Here is a 22,250-nt window from a genome sequence, read left to right as displayed (position 1 = left end):
CAGTTAACAAAGGAGCTGAAAGATCTATACAAGAACTACAAAACACTGCTTAAATAAATCAGAGATGATACAAATAAATGGAAAAACTGCATGCTCATGGGTTGGAAGAATCAATATTTTTAAAATGCCATACTGCCCAGAGCAATTTACAGATTCAATGCTATTTTCATCAAACTACCAGCATCATTCTTTACAGAATTAGAAAAAAGTATTTTAAAATTCTTTTTAAAAAGAGCCCAAATAGCCAAAGCAATGCTAAGCAAAAAGAACAAAGCCAGAGGCATCATATTACCCAACTTCAAACTATACTGTAAAGCTACAGTAACTATAAAAGGTTGGTACTGGTATAAAGCCATACACCTACAACCATCTGAGCTTCGACAAGGCCAGCAAAAACAGGCAATGGAAAAAGGAATCTTTATTTAATAAATGGTGCTGGGATAACTGGTTAGCCATATGCAGAAGATTGAAGCTGGACCCCTACCTTTCACCATAACAAAAATTAACTCAAAATAGATTAAATATTTCTCAAACTATAAAAATTGAGGAAGACAACCTAGGAAATATTCTCAACATAGGCCATGGTGAAAAATATTTGGCTAAGTCTCCAAAAGCAATTGCAACAAAAACAAAAATAGACAAGTAGGAACTAATTAAACTAAAGAGCTTCTGCATAGGAAAAGAAACTATCAACAAAGTAAACAGACAACCTACAGAAGCGGGGAAGATGCTTGCAAACTATGGATCTGACAAAGGCCTAATACCCAGAATCTGTAGGGAACTTAAACAAATCAACAAGCAAAAGCCAAATAACCGCCATTAAAAAAAATGGGCAAAGGACATGAACAGACACTACTCAAAAGAATACATACAAGTGGCCAACAAACACATACAAGTGATGAAAAAACACTCATCATAATTAATCACCAGAGAAATGGAAATCATAACCACAGTGAGATACCATCTCATACCAGTCAGAATGGCTATTATTAAAAAGTCAAAAACAACAGATGCTGGCAAGGCTGGGTCAAAAAAGAATGCTTATACACAGTTGGAGGAATGTAAATTAGTCCAGCTGCTGTGGAAAACACTCTGGAGATTTCTCAAAGAACTTAAAACAGAGCTACCATTTGATCCAGCAATCCCATCACTGGGTATATACCCAAAAGAAAATTAATCATTCTACCAGAAAAACACAGGCACTCGTATGTTCATTGTCACACTATTTACAATAGCAAAGACAGGGAATCAACCCAGGTGTCCATCAACCGTAGATTGGATAAAGGAAATGTGGTACATATACACAATGGAACACTAGGCATCCAACAAAAATGAATGAAATCATATTTTTTCAGCAACGTGGATGGAGCTGGAGGTCATAATCCTAAATAAATTAATGCAGAAATAGGAAAACAAATACTTCAAGTTTCTCCTTGTAAGTGGGAGCTAAAAACATGGACATAAGTATGGGAACAACCAGACACTGTGGACTACTGGAGAGTAGAGAGAATGGTGAGTGGGTTAAACAACTACCTATTGGGTACTATGCTCACTACCTGGATGATGGGATCTATACTCCAAACCTCAGCATCACATAATATTCCCATGTAACAAATCTACACGTGTAACCCCTGTAACTAAAAGTTGAAATGAAAAAAAAGGGACATAGGCTTTCTGTAGGTATCTCTCACTACCTACTTAAGTGTTGACAGAAGCCTCCTTGTATTCTTAAATCAGAAGGCAGATTAATGTATGTAACTTTCTGAACAATTTCTAGCTTTAAGTATGCTTGACTATAGTGAAAAGGAATCCTAATCTGTTGCCTTCTTCTGTCTTCTAGGTTGATACTTTATTTCTGGATCATTCAGATTGTCTTGTCTTTAAATTTTCCCCCCCGAAACAGTATTTAAGAATCTTATATACCTCCCAAGCATTGCTTATAAGTACTCTCCTTGCCTACAGTTGGTATCACATTGCAAGTTTCCATGTAACATTTTTCCCAACCCTTCTTTTTTCATATTGTTTTACAAGGAACCACATTTTCTGTGTGTTTGATGGATATCAGTACACAGAGGGTAGTAAAATCTAAGGAAGCAATGTCCCTAGCTACCACTAAAATTAAATTATGTTTCAGGAAATGGATGGCTGTTTGAATTTGTGATTGGCAAAATCCCTAAATCTCTGTAATAGGGATGGGTAGTGGGTCAAAAATGCAGCCTTGTTCAGCCTTCTTCCTCCCAAGTGCTGCTCACATTTAAGGGACAATATATGCAAAGGCCTCCAATTATTTATCAGTCCAGCCAGTTCCCATGGAAACAGCTTCCAGACTTTGAGAAGTTGTTTTCCTTCAAGTATTGTTTTGACTCAGTAACTTTTCATCTTCCTTCATTTCAATGAGATGATGTGATGGGGTGGCTTACGTGATATTTAAAGTGACCATTTTTATTATCAAGGCAGACAGCATCTGCACTGACTTTGTACAAAAATGTCACTTTAGGGCTTAAATTACTAATATGTGAAATGGTTATATTACTCTCCCTCCCAAATTAAAGATCACTGGCTATTAATTGTTCTCTATATTCAGAGTGGCTGACAGCTAGAGCAGAAGTCCAAGAGTGAGAAAGAAGCTCATTGTTTGGTTCTATAAATAAATATCTCTTTAATAGGGTATCTTACCATCAGATAAAATAAATGAGTCAGAATTCACACACACACACACACACACACACACACACACACACACTCCAACCACCAGTGATGACAAGTTTAAAATAAATACATCCTTAAATCATGTTTAATGGGATATATTTGTACCTATTCCCTAAGGAAGTAGACTTAGAATGGGGAGATTTGAAGGAGGAGTTAGAGATAAGTAGCATTGAGTGCCCAGAAAGTCATGGTCCCCTTCAGGCTCCTTGAGTACATGTGTGTGCATACATAGGCACACATGACACACATCATCACACTCACACTGAGAAAATAACAGGATTCATCTCCTTTATTCATAAAATTTGAAAGTTAAAATGTATTTAACAGTTTGATAACTAAAAGATCATAAAAGATCAGCCTCAAAATCACAATGAAATAACTGATTTTTTTTCTGAGATTTGATTGTGTTAAGTGTCTGTGGCTCCCTCAGATTAATCCTTTAAAATGGATACTTTTACCAATTTAATGGATATTGTATGAATTTTGATGCATTTAAGCATATGACATAGAAGTCTGTTTCTGCAGATTAACCTTATAATAGCAAAGCTTTTATAGCAGGAAGTGTGAAGGTAGGGAGTCTAGGCCCCTTCTATCTTTTTGCTCCATCATCTTTATAGGAAAGCTTTTATCTTCTTGCTTGTCAAATAGCAGCAAGATGGCTTCTCTTTCATCAGCTGTGCTGTAGGCTGGAGAAAGAGAAAGAGACAAAGGGTTGTCTATATTAGAAAAGCAAAAACATTCTAAGAAACCCCTAATGGGTCCATACCTAGTCTCATTGCCTACACTTACATTACATGGCCATGCCTGGTGCCAGGGAGTCCGAGAAGGTGAATATTTTATCTGGCATAAAATTTGAGCAGCAAGGAGCTCTGTCACTAAGGAGGAGGTAGAGAATAGCTTTAGAGTAGGAAATTATTACTGTCTAAAAATTCATTGGTCTCAGGATGCTGTGTAATCACAACCAGTATTTCTAGGCAATTTTCAGGATAAAGTTGACTGTGGATACCTATTCAATTTTGCTGTTTTGGAGGGTTTTCTTTTTTTATGGATAGCCATTGTAACAAACATTTTTATATACTTTATTCTTTGCATCATATGAGTGAGAAGGAGGTCATTCTAGGCCATTAATAACTTTTGTGTAGTAGAATATTCTTTTTTACATGCTTCATTTAAATGGTGGCTTTAGAGTCCATGTTATGACCAATACTAATCTCTTTTGGACGACACTTAAATTCTAAGTTGCAGCACCTATACCCAAAATCTAAGAATTTCTTAATTATCTCTATCAGTTTCAAATGACTTGTTTTTTTAATGCCCACATACTGATAATAGAACACTAAATCTTTAAACTAACTGAGGAACATTCATACAAGAAGCTGTTGTTTTTTGTATAGCTCTACTAGCCTTAACATCTAAAATTCAGTATTTGATAGAAGACTTTTAAGATCTTAAAATTGTTACCTCTTAAATATTTTATACTTATAAAAATATTTATTAATTATATTCTATATTCCACTAAAATGCAAATCTTAGGTTCTCTACATTCTCAGAATCAGTCTTTCATATTGATAATTAAGATGGAGAGATTTTTCAATGACAGGTTATTGAAAAGAGGAAGAAAAGGAGCAGGAAAAGAGAAGAGAAAGTGAAAATAGGGTATCTGTTCTAATGTTCTTTTTAAGTGATACTCAGATGTGAACACAGTACAATTTCCTGAATGCAAATATAATAATAATTCATATGTAATGTAATTTGATATTACAGATTTACATCCAATTTCAAACGCTGTGTGAATTCAATTAGAATTAATTTTATCTTGTCTTACACATATTATTGAATACATTTTTCAAATATAATTTTGATCCTGTTGATTTGAGATGATTTGTGTTTCATAAACATTTGCATGCAAGTATGATATATGACAGGGTGTCAAATATATCACGTGATACACGAGGTTTAGATAAAATAAGATATTCTCTAATTATAAAACAAAACATGTAGAATATTGCATACAAAGTCCTTACCTTATTCGCTTACAGCTAAAGCATTGAGGAAAAAAGCATACACAGAAATTCAATCAAGAAAATAACCAAATAGACATTTAAAACAAAGAAACCCTGCAAAAGAAAATGTGCTCCATATGATACACACGCGTACAGATAAATGTATATTTTAGTTATGTGATATATAGGGATATAAATACATGATGGTATTCTAAAGAACAGAATTGGCAACATTAAATCACTAAGTAACTGTTTTCTCTCATAATGTCCCTTAAAGTCTGCTCTGTAGGGTGATACTCCTCCCCCTAGATAAAATCTTGGTCAGTTCTCCATAGTTATATTAAGTAATAAAATCTTCCTAGTACTTTAGTCATTTAAACTATTCCAGTTTTGAAACCGATAGGTACAGCCAGAGCAGAACAAAAACTCCAACTTTCACTCAAAATTAAGGCTTCTGCACTTCCCTAATCTGCCATGCTACAGAAGGCTGGCCTACCGTATGAAAGTAGGGCCCAGACAGATACTTTTCTATTTTCCCAATTTATCATTCTTCCCCTCCTCAGTTGTTAACTTACACAGTTTATGATGACACCAGGGTTCAAGACGGTGAAGGGAAGACATGTAGGGGCACAAGAAAGCGCGTTTGTTCTGGTGCTTTGTGAGCTGCCGTTGTTGCTGCCTAGGTCTGGCAGGGGTCAAAGCTGATACTTGATCTTCTTTCCTTTGCAGAGTGTTTCAGTTCCTTCAGGGTTTTTCAGACCATCCATTCCTCTCCCCATTTTGCTAAGGATCCCTTCCTTGCCTGCACTTCACTGACCATAATATGGGTCTCAGCAGTCTATCTCTCCATAGACTCTATCTGTTGGGATTCTACCCTCTTTTAGAGGCCCTTTGGGAAAAAGTCAGTTTAAGATGACTCCACGCCAGCTTTCAATCACATTTGTGTGGTCCACGCCTTCTCTATGTATCTTTGGTCATGTTCAATTGTAATTTACTCCTCAAAATGAAGCCGTCTATGCTGTTGTCACAAGTGCTATTCTTCAGATGTAGACAGATGTGTTTTAATTAATAAAATCAAAATTAAAAGTATCACTAATTAGTAGTTTTTTAATCCTGTAATCACGGTAACAAAACATTAAAAACTATCATGTGTGGTGGACACATTTATTGATGTTAAAAACATTGGGGATCATCAAAATAGGTGAATAACTTCCTTTTACAGATAAAAAGCAAAGAATCAATTTAGTAAAAGTTGTTACTGGCCACGGGCAGACCAAAGCCTTTTATGATGCACTCAAAAGAGGGTGGGGTCTGGAGTCAAACCTAATGAGGTTTCAACCTTATCTCTACTATGTATTAGTTATAAGAAGTTGGTTAATGAGGTTTCAACCTTATCTCTAGTATGTATTAGTTATAAGAAGTTGGTTAATGAGGTTTCAACCTTATCTCTACTATGTATTAGTTATAAGCAGTTGGTTAATGAGGTTTCAACCTTATCTCTAGTATGTATTAGTTATAAGAAGTTGGTTAATGAGGTTTCAACCTTATCTCTACTATGTATTAGTTATAAGCAGTTGGTTAATGAGGTTTCAACCTTATCTCTAGTATGTATTAGTTATAAGAAGTTGGTTAATGAGGTTTCAACCTTATCTCTACTATGTATTAGTTATAAGCAGTTGGTTAATGAGGTTTCAACCTTAACTCTACTATGTATTAGTTATAAGAAGTTGGTTAATGAGGTTTCAACCTTATCTCTACTATGTATTAGTTATAAGAAGTTGGTTAATGAGGTTTCAACCTTATCTCTACTATGTATTAGTTATAAGAAGTTGGTTAATGAGGTTTCAACCTTATCTCTACTATGTATTAGTTATGAGAAGTTGGTCAAGTTGAACAAATTATATAATCTCAGTTTCTTCTATGAAATGGGGATAATAATATCTATGACAATTTTGATGATCAAATAAAATGTAACACATATGGCATCTGTTGTACAGAAACTTCTAAATAATTATTATTTGCATTGTCCAATACTGGTCAAATTATTTTTATAATAACTTTGGCCTCTTCCAATATTTGTTTTACTTCTGAATTAAAAATAACATATATATGAACATATACACATACATGCATAAATATATTTCTCAAGTTATGAAATTATTACTATGCAATAGTTACCAAGTGTATATGTGATGCATTATTAAAATGAGAACCTTTGTTTTGTTATGCTATCAAAAACAGACTTTAAACTATGCCTTGTTTTTTTTAGATAAAGCAAATAAACCAGTAAAAACCGGCTAGTACTTCTATTGAATTTATATATTTGGGGTTAGCAAACTAAGTAGAGAAGCTCTGGCTTTTCATGAAATAGGGGCGAGATGGACCATTACAGAAAAGTCTGCCACATCCAAGGTCTTGCTGGGAGAAAACTCTAAGAATTCAGACACATAGTCACAAAGCTTTTTATGTTGCAAATCCTGTTTATTTAAATATTTACAACTCCTCATTATCTTTGAACAAGTTATCCATGCTTGTAGCCAAGCAATAGTTAAGCTATTGCTAAACAGAGTCCCCAGAATTGCATCTGTAGCTACTGTATTCATCCAAAGGGAGGATACTAGTATTGTTCCCACATAGATAGTATCACTATTTCCTTCATTGTTTATAACCCCAATTATATATATATATATTTTATATGCATATACATATGCATTATATATGCATTTATTTCAAAATTCTCTCTGTAATGAATGCTTTGATTTTTCCATGTGGGATGAGCTTTTGTCATCTGATTGTTCTACTCCAACACAAATTCAAAACAGCACAGCAAAGATCTATAAAATATCTAGATTACAGCTCTAGATAATCTCTCTAATATCTAGAATTCTAAGATATGTTATCTTTAACTATTAATGGGATCTATTTAAGACTGCTCTTTTCAAGATCAGTATTCTTACTATCTATGTCCACTGTATATAGACAATGGATATTTTTCCTTCGAAAACATGAAAAGGGAATTGTGGCTTATTGAAAGTATTAGTATGAACTCATGAATTTAATATGTTTAAATGTACTTAATATATCACATATACATACATTCAAATATTTCCTTTTACATTTCTTAGCTCTGTCTACTGAAAGAGACTAGAAACAATGGCCAATTAATAGCAATATACAAGTCAAATACCCAGATCTTCGTTTCTAAATATAATTTGTCACTAGAAAGAACCAAGGCTCCTTGAAGGAAAGGCAGATTTCAGAGCTGGGGAAGACAAATAACAAAATAATATGGAACATCTTGTACCTTAGAAAACATGGAAGTACTTAAAGAATGAGAGGGACGGCTGGGTGTGGCAGCTCACGCCTGTAATCCCAGCACTTTGGGAGGCCGAGGCGATGGATCATTTGAGGTCAGGAGATCGAGGCCAGCCTGACCAACATGGTGAAACCCTGTCTCTACTAAAAATACAAAAAAAATAGCCAGGCATGGTTGCACATGCCTGTAGTCCCAGTTGCTCGGGAGGCTGAGGGAGGAGAATTGCTTGAACCTGGGAGATAGAGGTTGCAGTGAGCCAAGATTGTGCCATTGCACTCCAGCCTGGGAGACAGAGCAAGACTCAGTCTCTAAATAAATAAATAAATAAATAAATAAATATAAAGAATCAGAGGGACATGTTGAAAGGGCAAGGTACCCAGCTTTAAGGAACCCTGCTGGCCAAATTTTGGAAAATTTGAGCATCAAAATGAAGAATGTTAGCAGTAAAGTCTAACCTATTAAATTAATTAAGAATCCAGGACTCCGTACTGATATAAACTTTAAAAATAAAGAGATAAAGGGACTGATATTAAAGGCTCACATATCATGCCAGGTAATACCAATGACTTTAAGGAAGACCTGCATAGTAGAAGCCTCTCTAAAGAAATTATATAAACCTGAATGACTGGTAAAAGCAAGAAGAAACAGAGTGAAGACTGAAAGACAAAACTCTCTTTAATTCTTTTCTTCTCCTGCTCCCTTGTTTCTCTTGGCTCAATTTACTATGACAGTAACTATGGTATTTCACTTATACAATGTTGTAGAATTAGGAACTGCCAGAAAAAAGGTTTCTAAGGGAACTTCCTGAATGTTTTCACTTTACATGTATTATCGCAGTGGGTTTGTCACTGAAAACAGACCAATGAAAAAATCTCCTTGAAAGCAAATCATTGTTCCTTCTTCCCAACTCTTGCTACATCTCTGACCATTTTTCCTCTCAGTTCCTCATCCAGCTAATCTATTTCTCCCAGGGACTTAAGAATTGGAGAAACTCTCAGGTTCCATGTTAAGAACTCAAGTTCTGGTAAATGTAATGCAATGAATGTCTCAAACATAATTCCACTTCTATAACTTAAAAAGAAATCATGAATTCAGCGAATTAGTAACTGGCTTTCAATGCCAACATATTTAAAAGTAGGCTGAAAATATATCATAAGGTATGCTATATGAAAAGTTGAGTTTAAAATTGTATGTCAAAAATTACTTGATCTTTACACAACATTTCCATGAGTTCGGTTTGCATTAAATATGAATGATCATATTTAATATTTTATTGTTTTACATTAAATAATGGTAATATTCTAATGGCTATTGGATTTTAAATAGAACAAATATATCATGGAAACTTCTGAAAATAAATTCTATCTTGTGTTAAATCATAATAACAAAAAGATATTATAATCACTTATTTAAAAATGATTTGTGAGTAACTACTACTAATACTACATACTACATAGTAATAGCACTCTGTAGTACTTCTAATATGTTGGAACATATGTGCCCAGAGATGAATTAATAATGTCTCTCTCCTAAAGAACCTCACCAGTGATAAAAGCAGACATGTAAATCAGTAATTGCAAAGAAATGTGTCAACTGCACAAGACAATGGCAGCTTAAAAATTGAACAATTCAATGGGTGGTAGGCAGGAGACAGTGAGAAGCGGCCTCCTAAAGGAGAGGATGCTTGAAGGGGAGTTTCAAAGATGAGTTCATTATCAGGAAAGAAAGAATGCATGAGAAGAATATTAAACAATGAAAACAGCATACGCCAAGTCACATATGCATGGATTAGCACAATATATGGTGGGAATGGGTTAGGGAAGTTTTAAATTTTAAGTGGGAACCAAATTGTGGAAGCCCTTATGAACTAACCTAAGAAGTAGTATAACTGAAGGCATGAAAGAATCAAAGTGAAAATTACCTACTCTCTGGCAAGCCAACTTCCCACTTCAGGACATAGAGTAGGTAATTTTCACTTTCATTCTTGTATGCATGAAAAGAATTTTCATTTCTCCTGGGCCTGAAAAGTCTTTCCTCCAGATTTTTGTACAACTAGATACTGTTCATTATTCAAGTCCTGGCCTAAAACACTTCCTAAGAGAAGCTCTCCCTTACCATCCAGCTAAAGTAGTGCCACACTATCATATCCACCTGTTAACTTTCCATTTCCTTTGTTTGTAAAGCTTTCAATATAGAAACATACAATAAATACCAATTTTACAACTTCATGTAGCATACACAAACATCTCCTTGATTCTTGCAAATTAGACTGAGAAAATCGTGGAAATTGCTAAGCAACGTTTGGTGGAGTGCAGACTCTAGGGATTTGCTGGCTGGCAACATTCCCTTCATCCTGTAATGAACATATTTTGTTCAGTAGTAGCCATATGAGTATGACTAAAGCAAAGAGACCCATTCAGAGATATTTGCATTTTCTTAACACAGAAAGAAAACTTTAGTGCAAAATTATCAGATAGTATGATAAAACATAGTGAAACATTTTGGGGAGGGTGGAAAAGATGTTTCTAGTCCACTAAATCATACCTCATATGCAAATCTTTCTGCTTTTCAAGAGAGACCTACATTTGTCTCCAGAGAAGAGGACTGGGAAATAAATCTCCATTAGTCCTAGGAAATGTAAACTTCTTTTATTTAGCTTTTCCTGATGAAGTGTAGGTTCAGGGAATTTTCGTATATAAACCATTATCCTTTAAAATATGTGGGGGCTTATAAACGTAATATATCTGTTGTTCTTTGGTCTGTAAAATATTTCAATAAATTATTGAACTCTTGAAGCCACAAAATCAAACAAACTAAATATATGGTGTCTTTTACTTCTTCAATTTTCATTTTAAAATCCCCAAACACCTATTGTTAACAAATGAAGGAAACATTTCCTTATTTCCTGATCATCCCTACCAAAATATTGTTGACAATAGAAAAAAATTAATTATGGCCTATAGTAGGAAGCATAGTCATTAACAGTATGTCCTGGAAATTTTAAAATTTTATTAAAATGCCTAATCTCTACACTATAAAATATATGCAAACAATAAACTAGATTAGTATATGCAAACAATTTAAGATTGAAACTAGATAGGATTAATTTATAGAACATATATAGCTATTAATTGATCAATATCTTAATGAAAATTAACAGTGCATAAAAATATTCATAATTGTCCTTAAAGAACATGAACTAGGCCGGGCATGGTGGTTCACGTCTGTAATCCCAGAACTTTGGGAGGCCGAGGCAGGTGGATTATCTGAGGTCAGGAGTTCAAGACCAGCCTGACCAAAATGGTGAAACCCCGTCTCTACTAAAAACAACAACAACAAAAATAGAAAAAAATTAGCTGGGCATGGTGGTGGGCACCTGTAATCCCAGCTACTCAGGAGGCTGAGGCAGGAGAATCGTTTGAACCCAGGAGGTAGAGGTTGCAGTGAGCTGAGATCATGCTGCTGCACTCCAGCCTGGGTGCGACAGAGTGAGACTCCGTCTCAAAGAAAAAAAAAAAAAGAATATGAGCTAAATTTTATCACATATTTATGTAAAATTTTGAATTGTATCATACGTATTTATTCACAGCATACTTTTATTTACCAAAGTACATCGTACATTATACAAATCTTAATTACATTTACATTATACATTTATAATATTAAAATTGTGCGAGTAGTCTTCAAATATCTGACAACTTTGGGGTCAGTGAATTATTTAAGAAAAAACTCAGAAGAGTTTTGAAAAAGGAGCAGGTGTGATTCTACAAATTCAATATGAGGCACCAGTGGGAGAAGTCAATTGGATGAGCACATGAAATATTAGGAGTGCTCGTGAGGGGGAAGTAACAGGTCTATTGTGTGCAGTGCTGGGCAGGCTGCATATGGAGAATGTGTTAAAAGAGCATTTGCAAACTTAAGCATTACTTGAAGATATTAAACAGAATGATGGAAGCCTGGTCTTTGATTATTTATTGCTGACATATGCATTGCAGTGATGGCATTAATGCCTAATGATTAAGCTAACATGAATTGATAATGAACAAGTCATGCTTTATAAATAAAAAATGCATGTTGTTTGATTTGACTCATTCTTTGTGAATCTATGCTAGCTTCATATTCTTTCTCTCGATGTCCTATTTTTTTGGTCTATAGTTTGTGAGGTTCACCTTTTTCCTCTTTAGAAAATGGTGATAGCTTTGCTTTTCAACTGACTCCCCTAATGTCCACTTTTCTTCAGAGATTACAGACAATGGTTTTCCAAATCTCCTTATTCTTTTATTGCCTTAGGATCTAATTGCAAGCAGTTGAAAGATTAAAATCCTCTAAAGAAATTAAATTATTTCTAATTATCCCATGACCTGTTTTAAACTACAATTTTCTCTTAAAGAAACTTACCCTCCATTTTTCTTTTAAAATTACTCCCTGTGATAGAGAAAGTAGGAGACAACTGTCTCAAAAATCTGCTTGTTCCTCTTGATCTATTAAAATACCATTAAAAATTTTGGGTTTACTTTGCTGGTGTCAGTTGATTTTGTGCTTACTATAATAGATCCATTTGACCCTTTCATATTCATTGATATCTACATGTACTGTTTTTTCCTACTACTGTAGTTTCTCTTATTCATTCAACCTCAGTGAGGAATACAAACATGAGTCATGCTCTCAAAGAAGCCTAGAAGTAAGGCTGAGATATGTCAACAGTGTTGTAATGCAAGCCAGGAAGAAACGTGATAAAAGGTTCCGATAGCATGTACTAAGAGTTCAGTAGATAAGGTTACTTTAGGTGATTATGTATAAATTTTAAAAAAACTTTCTATAAGGGCTTTATTTAAGCTGGACTTCTAAAGAATCCCCTATCCAAGAAAATGGTTGGGCCTTAATAGGTCTATAAATTACATGAAATTATATGTAATATTTGGAAAATATGTGTATGCAATATACAATGTATATATTGTGATAGAGAGAAAAGGGCAGAATAAGACTACTAGTATTCATCATATTCTGAAAGACATCCACACAGAGTAGTGTTTGGAGAGTTTTGCAACATTATTAAAATAGTATGATTAGAATTACATTCTCATTGCTTCCAAATGTTCATCAGCATTTTTGCTTCTCAACAATCTAAGCAAGCATGATGAACTTTTCATTGAATTTCTTGAAACATGCTTTTCCAGAGACTAGAAAACACATCTGATTGTTCCTTACTATTTGGCAATATAATATGTTCATTTCCTTCCCCAAATCTTTTCTTCACCTACAAGTTCACTGATAAAAATTAAGCCCATAATATTATTCCTTTGTTTCCTTTCACTTTCTGGGAATTGAAACTGTTGTCGTTTTAAATCAACAATAAAATTATTTTAAAAATAAGAGGCAGAATTAATATATGGGCACTAGATATCATATTAAAATAACAGAATACTCAACTTTTTAAAAATTGTATGGAGACTGATGGGAAACTGAATTCATATACTGAGAAGAGCTACAGAGAATAAAAAGAACAAATTAATATGTGCATTTAGAAAGCAGAGGGAATAGTAATATAAAAAGGAGTTAAAAACATAAAAGTAGAGATAAGTAGTGTTTCACAGAGTTTTCTGTAAGGGTAAGTGCACGAAAAATGGCAAGATGGTTTTAAAAGATTTAGAATTCACAAAGTAGAAAGTGACAGAAATTGAACTACTCACTTAAATTTAAAAAGAGAGGGGGGGATAGATTCAGCTACTTGATGGCATGAAATCAAAGTACTTGAATTTTTGAAGTGTATTTAAAAATCTAGTAAAGAATGCCTACAATTACAAAAGGTATGAGATTGTCTTTTTGAGTTTAGAAGAATATAAACTGATGACAAAAGACTGACAGGCACCAAATAAGTAGAGTGTAAAACAACAACAACAAAAAAAAGAAAGATAAATTCAGGTAATGATATTCAAGCAGTATGACTGCATAAGATTGCATAAGAAAGAATACATTTCCAAATCCAAAACAATATCATCCTGTTGTATTATATGCATATATTGAATACAATAACAAAAGTATCAAGGGTTCTTATTAAAGCACCCATTATCATTTATGTAAAATATTGCAAGACTTTAAAGTCACAGAACAAAACATATTTTTTCCCATTATCTTTTTTGATCTGAGATGATAAAATTTCTTCACACTTTGTGAACTGCATAGTTAAGATGGAGCAATGATTTGAACTATTTGCAAATGCAGTTCCTTCCCCACTCTTTATATACTGTTTGGGCCATGAATCTATGGAAAGAGGTGTTTTACAAGAACAAAAGTCACATCATTCAGGACTTTCTAGCATAAAATGATCTAATATGCTTAGATTTAAGTGGTCAGATTTTGCCCCTTCCTCCCTTTCCTCTCCATGTTCCCAGATCATTTCCAGAGAGATAAGTAACTAATTGACAGTGTTGTTTGAGAGTAAATTCCTGAGTTATATAGAAGTTGGACCAATTATTCCCTCATAAAACTAAAACAAATTCTACAATAGTTACATGAAATGCAGAAGCACAATCAATGAACATTAATTCTTGACTGAAATGAAACAGCCCTGGTGTTTTCATGCAAACTTAGCTGCTATAAACCTAAAAGATGCAATCACCAAAAGATGTGAAGTCTTGAGGTAAAGATTAGCAATATAAATGTCATTTGATATCAGATGAAATATGCATTTCTGTACATGTGTTTTGAAGAATCTAAGCCCCTAAAACTTCTCCTCACTAACCCCAAGATGCCTGAATTTCTCAACGTTAAGTTTTCACATCGTAATACAGTTTTCTTTCCTGGTGTTTCCTCTTCTCTCTGCCGAGTAAAGGATGTTATAAAATCGCAGTTCAATGTTTTTTTCTCTTCTTGTATTTTCCACTCTGCTGGTTATGGCCAATGAGTCAAGGTTCAAAGTGTTCCCATATATATCTCTGCAGCTCAAACTCTCCAGAACTTGGGCTTGTATTTCCAGTTACTGGACTTAAGCTGGGCACACCCACAGTGTCCCTGGACTGGGTGAGGAATGCTGGAAACCACTGCATAAACATGAAAAATCATTCCGTAATTTAGGCAAAGTTTGGAGAGAGAGTCACATTTTATAATAGTACAAATACGAACCTACAAAAGAGTAGAATCCCAGACTGGGCCAAGAATGCTGGAAACCACTGGATAAACATGAAAAATCATTCCATAATTTAGGTAAAGTTTGGAGAGAGAGTCACATTTTATAATAGTACAAATACGAACCTACAAAAGAGTAGAATCTAAAATCCACATGAATCTTTAGATGAAAACTAGAGACGAAATAAAGTTGCTCTTGGTGGGGTTAGGTGAGTATGTCATTGTTAGAGACAGTGATAGAGAAGTCTAAGAAACTCCGTACTGTGCTAAATAAATCCACCTTTTAAGTGTGGATTCCTATTTTTGTGGGCTTTTGTTTTATTTTAAATTCAAGGGGTATAACTGCAGATTGGGTTAACATTTTTGTGTGAATATTGAAACAGTTGTGAAAGGAAGTTTATTAATAGGAATGACCACAGACAAACTATGAAATAGACTGAATTTGTGTCTCACCATGTCATCACCATCTCTCAACTCTGCACAGACCCAGTGCTGTCCTTGGCTCTTGAAGACACTGGTTTCTTAACCTCAGCTTCATGGATAAGTACATTTTGTCTTTTCTTCATTGATATGTGCTCTCCTGCATTCTGTTATTGTAAGACATTACTGTGAATGTAAAGAGATAATCATTTAATACTATCAATCAGTAAGAATTCATATATATATTCTTTTTTTTTTTTTTTTTTGAGAATGCAGTCTCCCTCTCTCACCAGGCTGGAGTGCAGTGGTGTGATCTCGGCTCACTGCAACCTCTGCCTCCTGGGTTCAAGCGATTCTCCCACCTCAGCCAAGAATTCATATTAAAGCAGTCGTCATTTAATGAAATTTTGGACACCCTCACTTCAGGCACATCTGCTATCAGGCAAAATTCTACTCAGCTTTTACACTGTGTCAGACAATGTGCCAGACACTAAGAATGCAAATAAAACATAGAACCTGGAAAGTTGTGTTTCTTCAAAGGATACATGCAGACATAAATAAAAGCTGTGTTGGTAACAGAAATAAGAGTCAAAAAATGCTTCCAAGAAAGAAAGTGGGCTCAGAGGTATTTCTTTCAGGGTGAGCAGGTGTAGACCAGGCAGGGAAAGAGCTGTATTTCAGGCAAACACAAACCAGGAAATGGCCTAGTGAGCGAAGGAAAGTAAGCCGTTCAACTCTGGAAGAAGTAAAGGGTTGAAAGGAGAAGTGAAGACACAGGCCTGACCCTTAGGTAGGACCCCTGGCTCAGCTGTCCCAGTCCCCAGACATGGTGGGAGATTGACTCAAGTCAATGTACCTTACTGCCCTTATCTGAACATCATTACATTTCAATGTTGAAATTCCTGTTTTTAATTATATTCCAAGGGACCTAGAATAGATGACATAAAGGGGCCTCCTTTCAGTTGTGTTAATCTTGGAGAACCCACATTAGCTTTGTTGCCCTGGGTTCGAATCTCAGAAGTACATGGAGAAATATGGCTGAACAGTTAAAAAGAGTGGAAAGGAGGATCCAAGCAAGATAAGGAGTTTGGACTTTGCTGTGTATTTCATGGGCGGCACTGGGGGGTTTTAAACACAGAAAAAAGGAGAGGTTTCAGAAAGGTCTCTCTGGCATCACAATAGAGATTTTTGAGGTAAAATACAGGGAGAAAGAAAAACAAACACAATAATCGTGGAGTAGTGATATTGACAGACTGAACTAAGTAACAGTGTGGATAAGAAACTTTATGCTCTACAGTACTGTAGTCAGCAGAATAATGGTCCCTCTAAAAAAGGTACCACAACTCTATCTCTTATTAGTAGTGTGATTTGGGGCAATTTAAAAGCCCTGATCCTCAGTTTCCTCATCTGTAAAAGAAAAAAAAAAGAATAGCAATGTCTTAAGTCAGGATCCCCAGGATCAAACCCTGAGATGAAGATTGTGTGCAAGTGATTTATTATAGAAATGCTACCAGGAAAAACTCATCAGGTACCACAGTAAGCAAGATAGGGAAGAAGGTGGTTTCAGGCAAAATCTTAACACCAATATAATTCTATAGGGGAGCCTCAGGGTGTAAATTACACCTCAGGTTTTCTTGCTACTAGAGGCAAGACGGCTGGTCTTTTATACTCTATAGGAAAGTCCTTGGCAAAGGGTATCCTGGGAAAGAAGTAAACTTGCAGGTGGTTCTGTCTGGCTCTCTATGCCAGTACACAAAGTGAGTCTAGTGGTGTTTGGGCCTTCCTCCAAAGAGAGTCTCGGGGCAGGCTGTGAGAAGCAAAAGAACACAGAAGCTAGAGGAAGGATACTCAGATTCAACCAAAGGGATCCTAGGAGATCTGGGTGGAGACTATGTCTGCCACAAGCATCTATCTCATAGAACTCTTCTAAGAACTGAATGCATTCATATCTTTCTTTCTTTGGCTTTTAGGATTCCTAAACTATCTTTCTTCTGGAATAGCATGCAATATTTAGCATTCTGCTCTACACTCAGAGTGCTCAGTGATGAAATAATTTTTTCTTGACATAGCATCATATCCAAAAAGGGTAAAGGCAGTGGAGAAATTAAGCGAATATGAGGAATACCATAATAGAAAGAAAAAAACTCTGATCCCAATTTCTGACTCCAAGGATAGTGCTTTCCTCAGGGTTCCACTTTTATCAGTTAAGATCCAGTCAAAGGGTATTGACTATTAGGACAGGAAAAAATCCCACTAAAGAATACAGTAATCGTGGTTATTGGGAACAGCCACTATCTCTCAGGCTCTAGGAGAGTACCCAAGGAGGGAATAACTGAGTAGAACTTCCCCCTACCCACCCTCCACCCTACTAAGCCTGAAAGTAGGCGCTCATTGGAAATAATATGGCTGTGGTCCACTTAATGATCCAGAAATTTAAGGTGTCACACACTGGGCTGCTGAGGAAACCATCAGCTGTGTTTTCAGTAAAACTTGCTAGGAAGCCATTCCACTGACATGCCAGTGGTACTCCATAGAAAGACACATACTAGGGAACTGGCCAAATTTACTGAAGATTATGTAACATGGCCTTCTTGCACACCACTGGTCAGAAAGTCACTCACTGGCCACCACACCATAGGAGCAAGCAGGAAAGCACTGGAACCAAGAAAAGGAGCCCCTTTCTTTCTGCAGTGTTCCCCTAGCACCTTCTATTGACAAAGCTAAACATTGTGCCAACTGACCATAAAGACGTTTACAAATTTCAGCTCTAATGTCACAATTTAGGGCAAAGAAGGGTAGCTGTGAAGTTGAAGAGCACTAAGTTAACTGGCACTGACCTCAGGGACACTCCTGGGATTTGGGGGATGGGAGGAGCATGCTGTTATGCCCAAATCCTGCTCCATTTGTTTACTTTTTTCCTAATTGTCTCTGAAAGAAAGAGCAGGCCCAATCTTTTGGGACACTATGTAGTGAGAGCTGGTATGACACATGGTAAGTGCACAGAGAGTTCAATTCAGTAACTGAGACAAAGTCTAGAGCCGAACCACTTGGGTCTGAACGTTAGCTTCACCATTAACTAGATTTGTAGCCTTGCAAAAGTTCATCCTTGTATACCTCAGTTTCCCTACCTGTAAAAGGAGATAACAGTACCTATTTTATCAAAATGTCAGGAGAAATGAAGTATGATGTGTAAAGCCTATAGAACAACATCTTGCATGTAGTTAGAACCTAATAAATATTAGTATATTCTATGAATGGTAGCTTGTCATTTGGTTTTACAATATGTATATATTCGGTTCTCATGATGAGTTTCCATTTAGAACTATGCCTCATAATGCTAACACTCAACTTCTCTGGGTGAGATTAGGCTTTGCTATCAAGTCTTGCCTACTCCTGGGCATTGCCTGCAGCTCTGGCTTCAGATCCTGGCACTGCCCCTGGCTCACTGAATAAGCTTCAACTAGTGCAGCCAACTTACGGAGGATCTGTTTTCTCAAGTGAAAAAAAGACACAAGGTTAAACAAATCATTTTTCTTTAAGATCTCTTCCAGTTCTGACTACATTTGATCCCCCTCATCCCCAAGTAGTAAGTTATACCTAAGAGGGAAAGAGGAGGGAATTGTCATTTCGAACTCCTACTCACCTGTGCCAGGAGAGCATTGCTGTGACTGATTTCCCTGATTTCATCCTCACCACAGTCCTAACAGATTAGTATTGTTAAAGTCCATTTAACAACTAAGAAAGCTGAGGCTCAGGAAGGTCAAGCAGTTTACTCAAGATCATATTCTCAGTAAGCCGCAGAGTCTGGATTGAAACCTGGTCTTTCTGTTTGGGTCGACTCAACATTTTTAACCGTATTGTTTGCCTCCTACATCACCTTCATCTCAGACATTAAGAATCCTACCTATTCAATGCTTTTCATCCTCTGCTTTAAAGAGATAAGTGGGTGTACAACTTTTTTTTTTTGTCTGAAACATATCATCTAAAAGTTAAGCAAATGAAATTCATTTACCAGTTACAGGAATCTTTTTCTTAAATCACTGTTAATGTCTCACAGGAAATTAGCTCTTCAGTGGAAATCAGCAGCCTCCCTGCATCCTTTAGCCCCTGTCCTCCCCTCTCTTGGATGCAAACCTGGCGAAAAGAAGGGAACACTGCTTGGGGTCAGCGAGCTGAGTTCCAGCTCCGAATGTACCATTTTCACCCTCGGGAGTCTTCTCCCCTTTCTCTGTGAGCAAAGGAGTGTTGGGCCAGACCGTCTTAAGGATTCTTCCCCAGGTACAAGCCGGACTCTGGCGGCTTTCCTGGGCAAGGGAGTGTCTCCGCCTTGTCTCTGCCGCAGGTCCCTGGTTAAATTGTCAATTTCTCTGCGGAGGCTGCTCACTGCATCCGCTACCTCCACCCCTAGCCCTGTAGACCCCTTCTCTTTCCCTTACTTGGGAAAAGTGAAGCCCCTTATTCTTGGATAGCCTTTCACCAGACAACCGCAGCCCTCCGCTAAATTCCCCTACTGGCGGGACGCGCGGGGGGCGGGGCGGGCCTGCCCCGGGGAATGCGAGGCTGCTTCCCTTCTGCGCAATCAGGGTACGCAGCCTCCAGTTCTCTAACTTTCTCCTTCTCTAAGAGGGAATTTCGAGAACTTTGAGACAAATAAGTGACTGTATAGATGAAGACATGAAACCTCTCTACACAGTGAACTCCCCCACGCTACAAGGCTCCCAGGGCTCCCAGGCCTTCTCCCGCAATGCCCCGCCGGGTCCCCCGCCCCAACTCCTTCTCACGGCAGGATCCCGCGCCAGGACGCTCGCAGAGCCCGAAATGTGGCACCAGGCGCGCCACAAGTCCAGGTCCCGCTATTTCTGCTCCATCGGAGCCCAGGTCGGAGGGAGTCAGCGCGTCCTCCTCGCACAGGAGCCTGGCGCGCGGCTCGGTAGCACAGAGGCTGAAGAAAGGTCCGCACTGGGCTCGAGGCCCTTCCTGCCGGCCTCCCCACGCCGGGCCTCGGCTCCCCTCCTTCCCGGCTCCCGCCTCCTCCCGTAGGCTGCCAGGCGGACCCAGCCTGCCTCTCTCTCTGCCTTCACTACCGGGTCAAGCTGCGGAGGGAGGGAGGGAGGCAGCGGCGAAGCCCTCCGTGGCTCCCCACCCGGCGCGCGCGCCCCTCCTCCCCTGCCTCCTCCCCTCTGCCAGTACAGTACAACTAGTACACACACACACACACACACACACACACACGCACACGCACCCTGCCACTGCAGCTGCCATGGATATCAGCTAACAACACACACCCAGGCGCGCGCGCGCGTTCCCACTCGCACCACGCAGGAGTGGCCCCCGGCATCCCTACCCTCCTTCCCCACCCCCACCACACCCGCTCACCAGCTCGGCTACTGCTCGCTCCGGCTGCCGCCGCCGCCGCCGACGCCACCACCACTGCTTCCTCTGCTGCGGGGCCACAGCCTTGAGTGTCATTCAAGGGACAGCACAACCTCATCCAAGCTCTCCTACCTCTGCCCAGCCGTCCCTCTCATCCTCCCCCTTCCTCGTCCACACTCCATCCAAAGAAGAGGGAAAGCACCGAATAGAGGGGGGCGAAGGCAAAGTCTGCTGTTCTTCCCCCTGGGCCCCCTTGCTCCTCCATCCTCATTCTCTCACCACCAGCCCCCCTAACCCCAAGGAGCCCAGGAACTGAGGCGACTCGCCCCACTGCCATGTCCAAAAGCTTGAAAAAGAAAAGCCACTGGACTAGCAAAGTCCATGAGAGTGTCATTGGCAGGAACCCGGAGGGCCAGCTGGGCTTTGAACTGAAGGGGGGCGCCGAGAATGGACAGTTCCCCTACCTGGGGGAGGTGAAGCCCGGCAAGGTGGCCTATGAGAGCGGCAGCAAGTTGGTGTCGGAGGAGCTGCTGCTGGAGGTGAACGAGACCCCCGTGGCGGGGCTCACCATCAGGGACGTGCTGGCCGTGATCAAACACTGCAAGGACCCCCTCCGGCTCAAGTGTGTCAAGCAAGGTGAGCGCAGCCGCTTGCTCAGTGTTTTGCCGGGCGGTGGGACCGCTCGGGGCGCAGGGCAATGAAAGGGTGGGCGCGCCTGTTGAAGGGGGTGTGTTGCGCGATGATGGGGTGGGGGCCAGAGGGCACCCGCAGTGCAAGTGAGTTTCGCCGGGGATTCGACTTGGGGGCTAAAGGGAGGGGAGGGGCAGGTTGTGGTGTGGCGTGCAACTTTGTTTGCTCAGTTAGACCCTCCCCTTTGGAAGGTGCTCGGCCTGGTCTGACCTCCTCAGAGCTGCTGGGGCAAATTGAATGTGCGTCAGTGGCATCACCCGAAGCGGATGAAGAGCTTTTGGGGAAGGGAGGAAGGAAGAAAAGAAAGAAAGAATGGGAGGAAGGGAGGGAAAGAAGGAAGGAGCAACTTTAGGATGCAGCGGCATCACCAGCGGGTCTGGGAAGAGAAGGTGGTGGGGTGAGCGGAGAACTGCGTCCAGCGTTTCTGGGGTTGGGCTGGGGGCGCCTGGGTCCCCAGCTGTCCCTTAGGGATCCGTGAGCCACCGCTGGCGAAGAAAAGAAGGGACAAATTGCTTTGGGAGCTTTGACGGGTCTTCTGTAACTTTTCCCCTTCTTCACTCCGTGTCCCCCTCCCCCGCCCACGGTCGTGTCATGTGGGCATCGCGCGTCACGTG

The 22,250-nt window shown here is 38.7% G+C and overlaps 1 protein-coding gene and 2 long non-coding RNA genes across 15 annotated transcripts in view; 1 reads left to right on the top strand and 2 right to left on the bottom strand.

The window, feature by feature from the left end:
• Window positions 1-2,969: 2,969 nt before the first annotated feature.
• Window positions 2,970-21,505, bottom strand: LOC134730707 (uncharacterized). The gene is made up of 3 exons (XR_010112624.1): window positions 21,411-21,505; window positions 3,499-3,584; window positions 2,970-3,395 (listed from the first exon to the last, which is right to left on the bottom strand). It is a non-coding gene; the product is annotated as an uncharacterized LOC134730707 (long non-coding RNA).
• On the bottom strand, window positions 11,607-20,668 carry LOC117981184 (uncharacterized). 2 transcript variants are annotated; one of them, XR_008625875.3, is made up of 4 exons: window positions 20,355-20,668; window positions 19,586-19,727; window positions 15,607-15,759; window positions 11,607-15,068 (listed from the first exon to the last, which is right to left on the bottom strand). It is a non-coding gene; the product is annotated as an uncharacterized LOC117981184 (long non-coding RNA). The 2 variants fall into 2 exon arrangements; XR_008625874.3 differs by having other exon boundaries at window positions 19,586-19,707.
• Window positions 20,674-22,250, top strand: part of MAGI2 (membrane associated guanylate kinase, WW and PDZ domain containing 2) — a 1,443,575-nt gene continuing 1,441,998 nt past the window's right edge. For all 12 annotated transcript variants that reach the window (XR_004672522.3, XM_063605943.1, XM_063605940.1 and 9 more), the window contains exon 1: window positions 20,674-21,582. Coding sequence is in view for 11 of the 12 variants with exons in the window: in XM_063605943.1 (XP_063462013.1) it covers window positions 21,282-21,582 (301 nt within the window). In the remaining variant the exon portion in view is untranslated. The remainder of the gene's footprint in view (window positions 21,583-22,250) is intronic.

This window comes from Pan paniscus, chromosome 6 (genome assembly GCF_029289425.2).
Source record: "Pan paniscus chromosome 6, NHGRI_mPanPan1-v2.0_pri, whole genome shotgun sequence".
In the NCBI taxonomy this organism is placed as follows: domain Eukaryota; kingdom Metazoa; phylum Chordata; class Mammalia; order Primates; family Hominidae; genus Pan; species Pan paniscus.
Note: the sequence above shows the minus strand (reverse complement) of the source record. Positions and strands in the feature narration are given on the sequence as shown.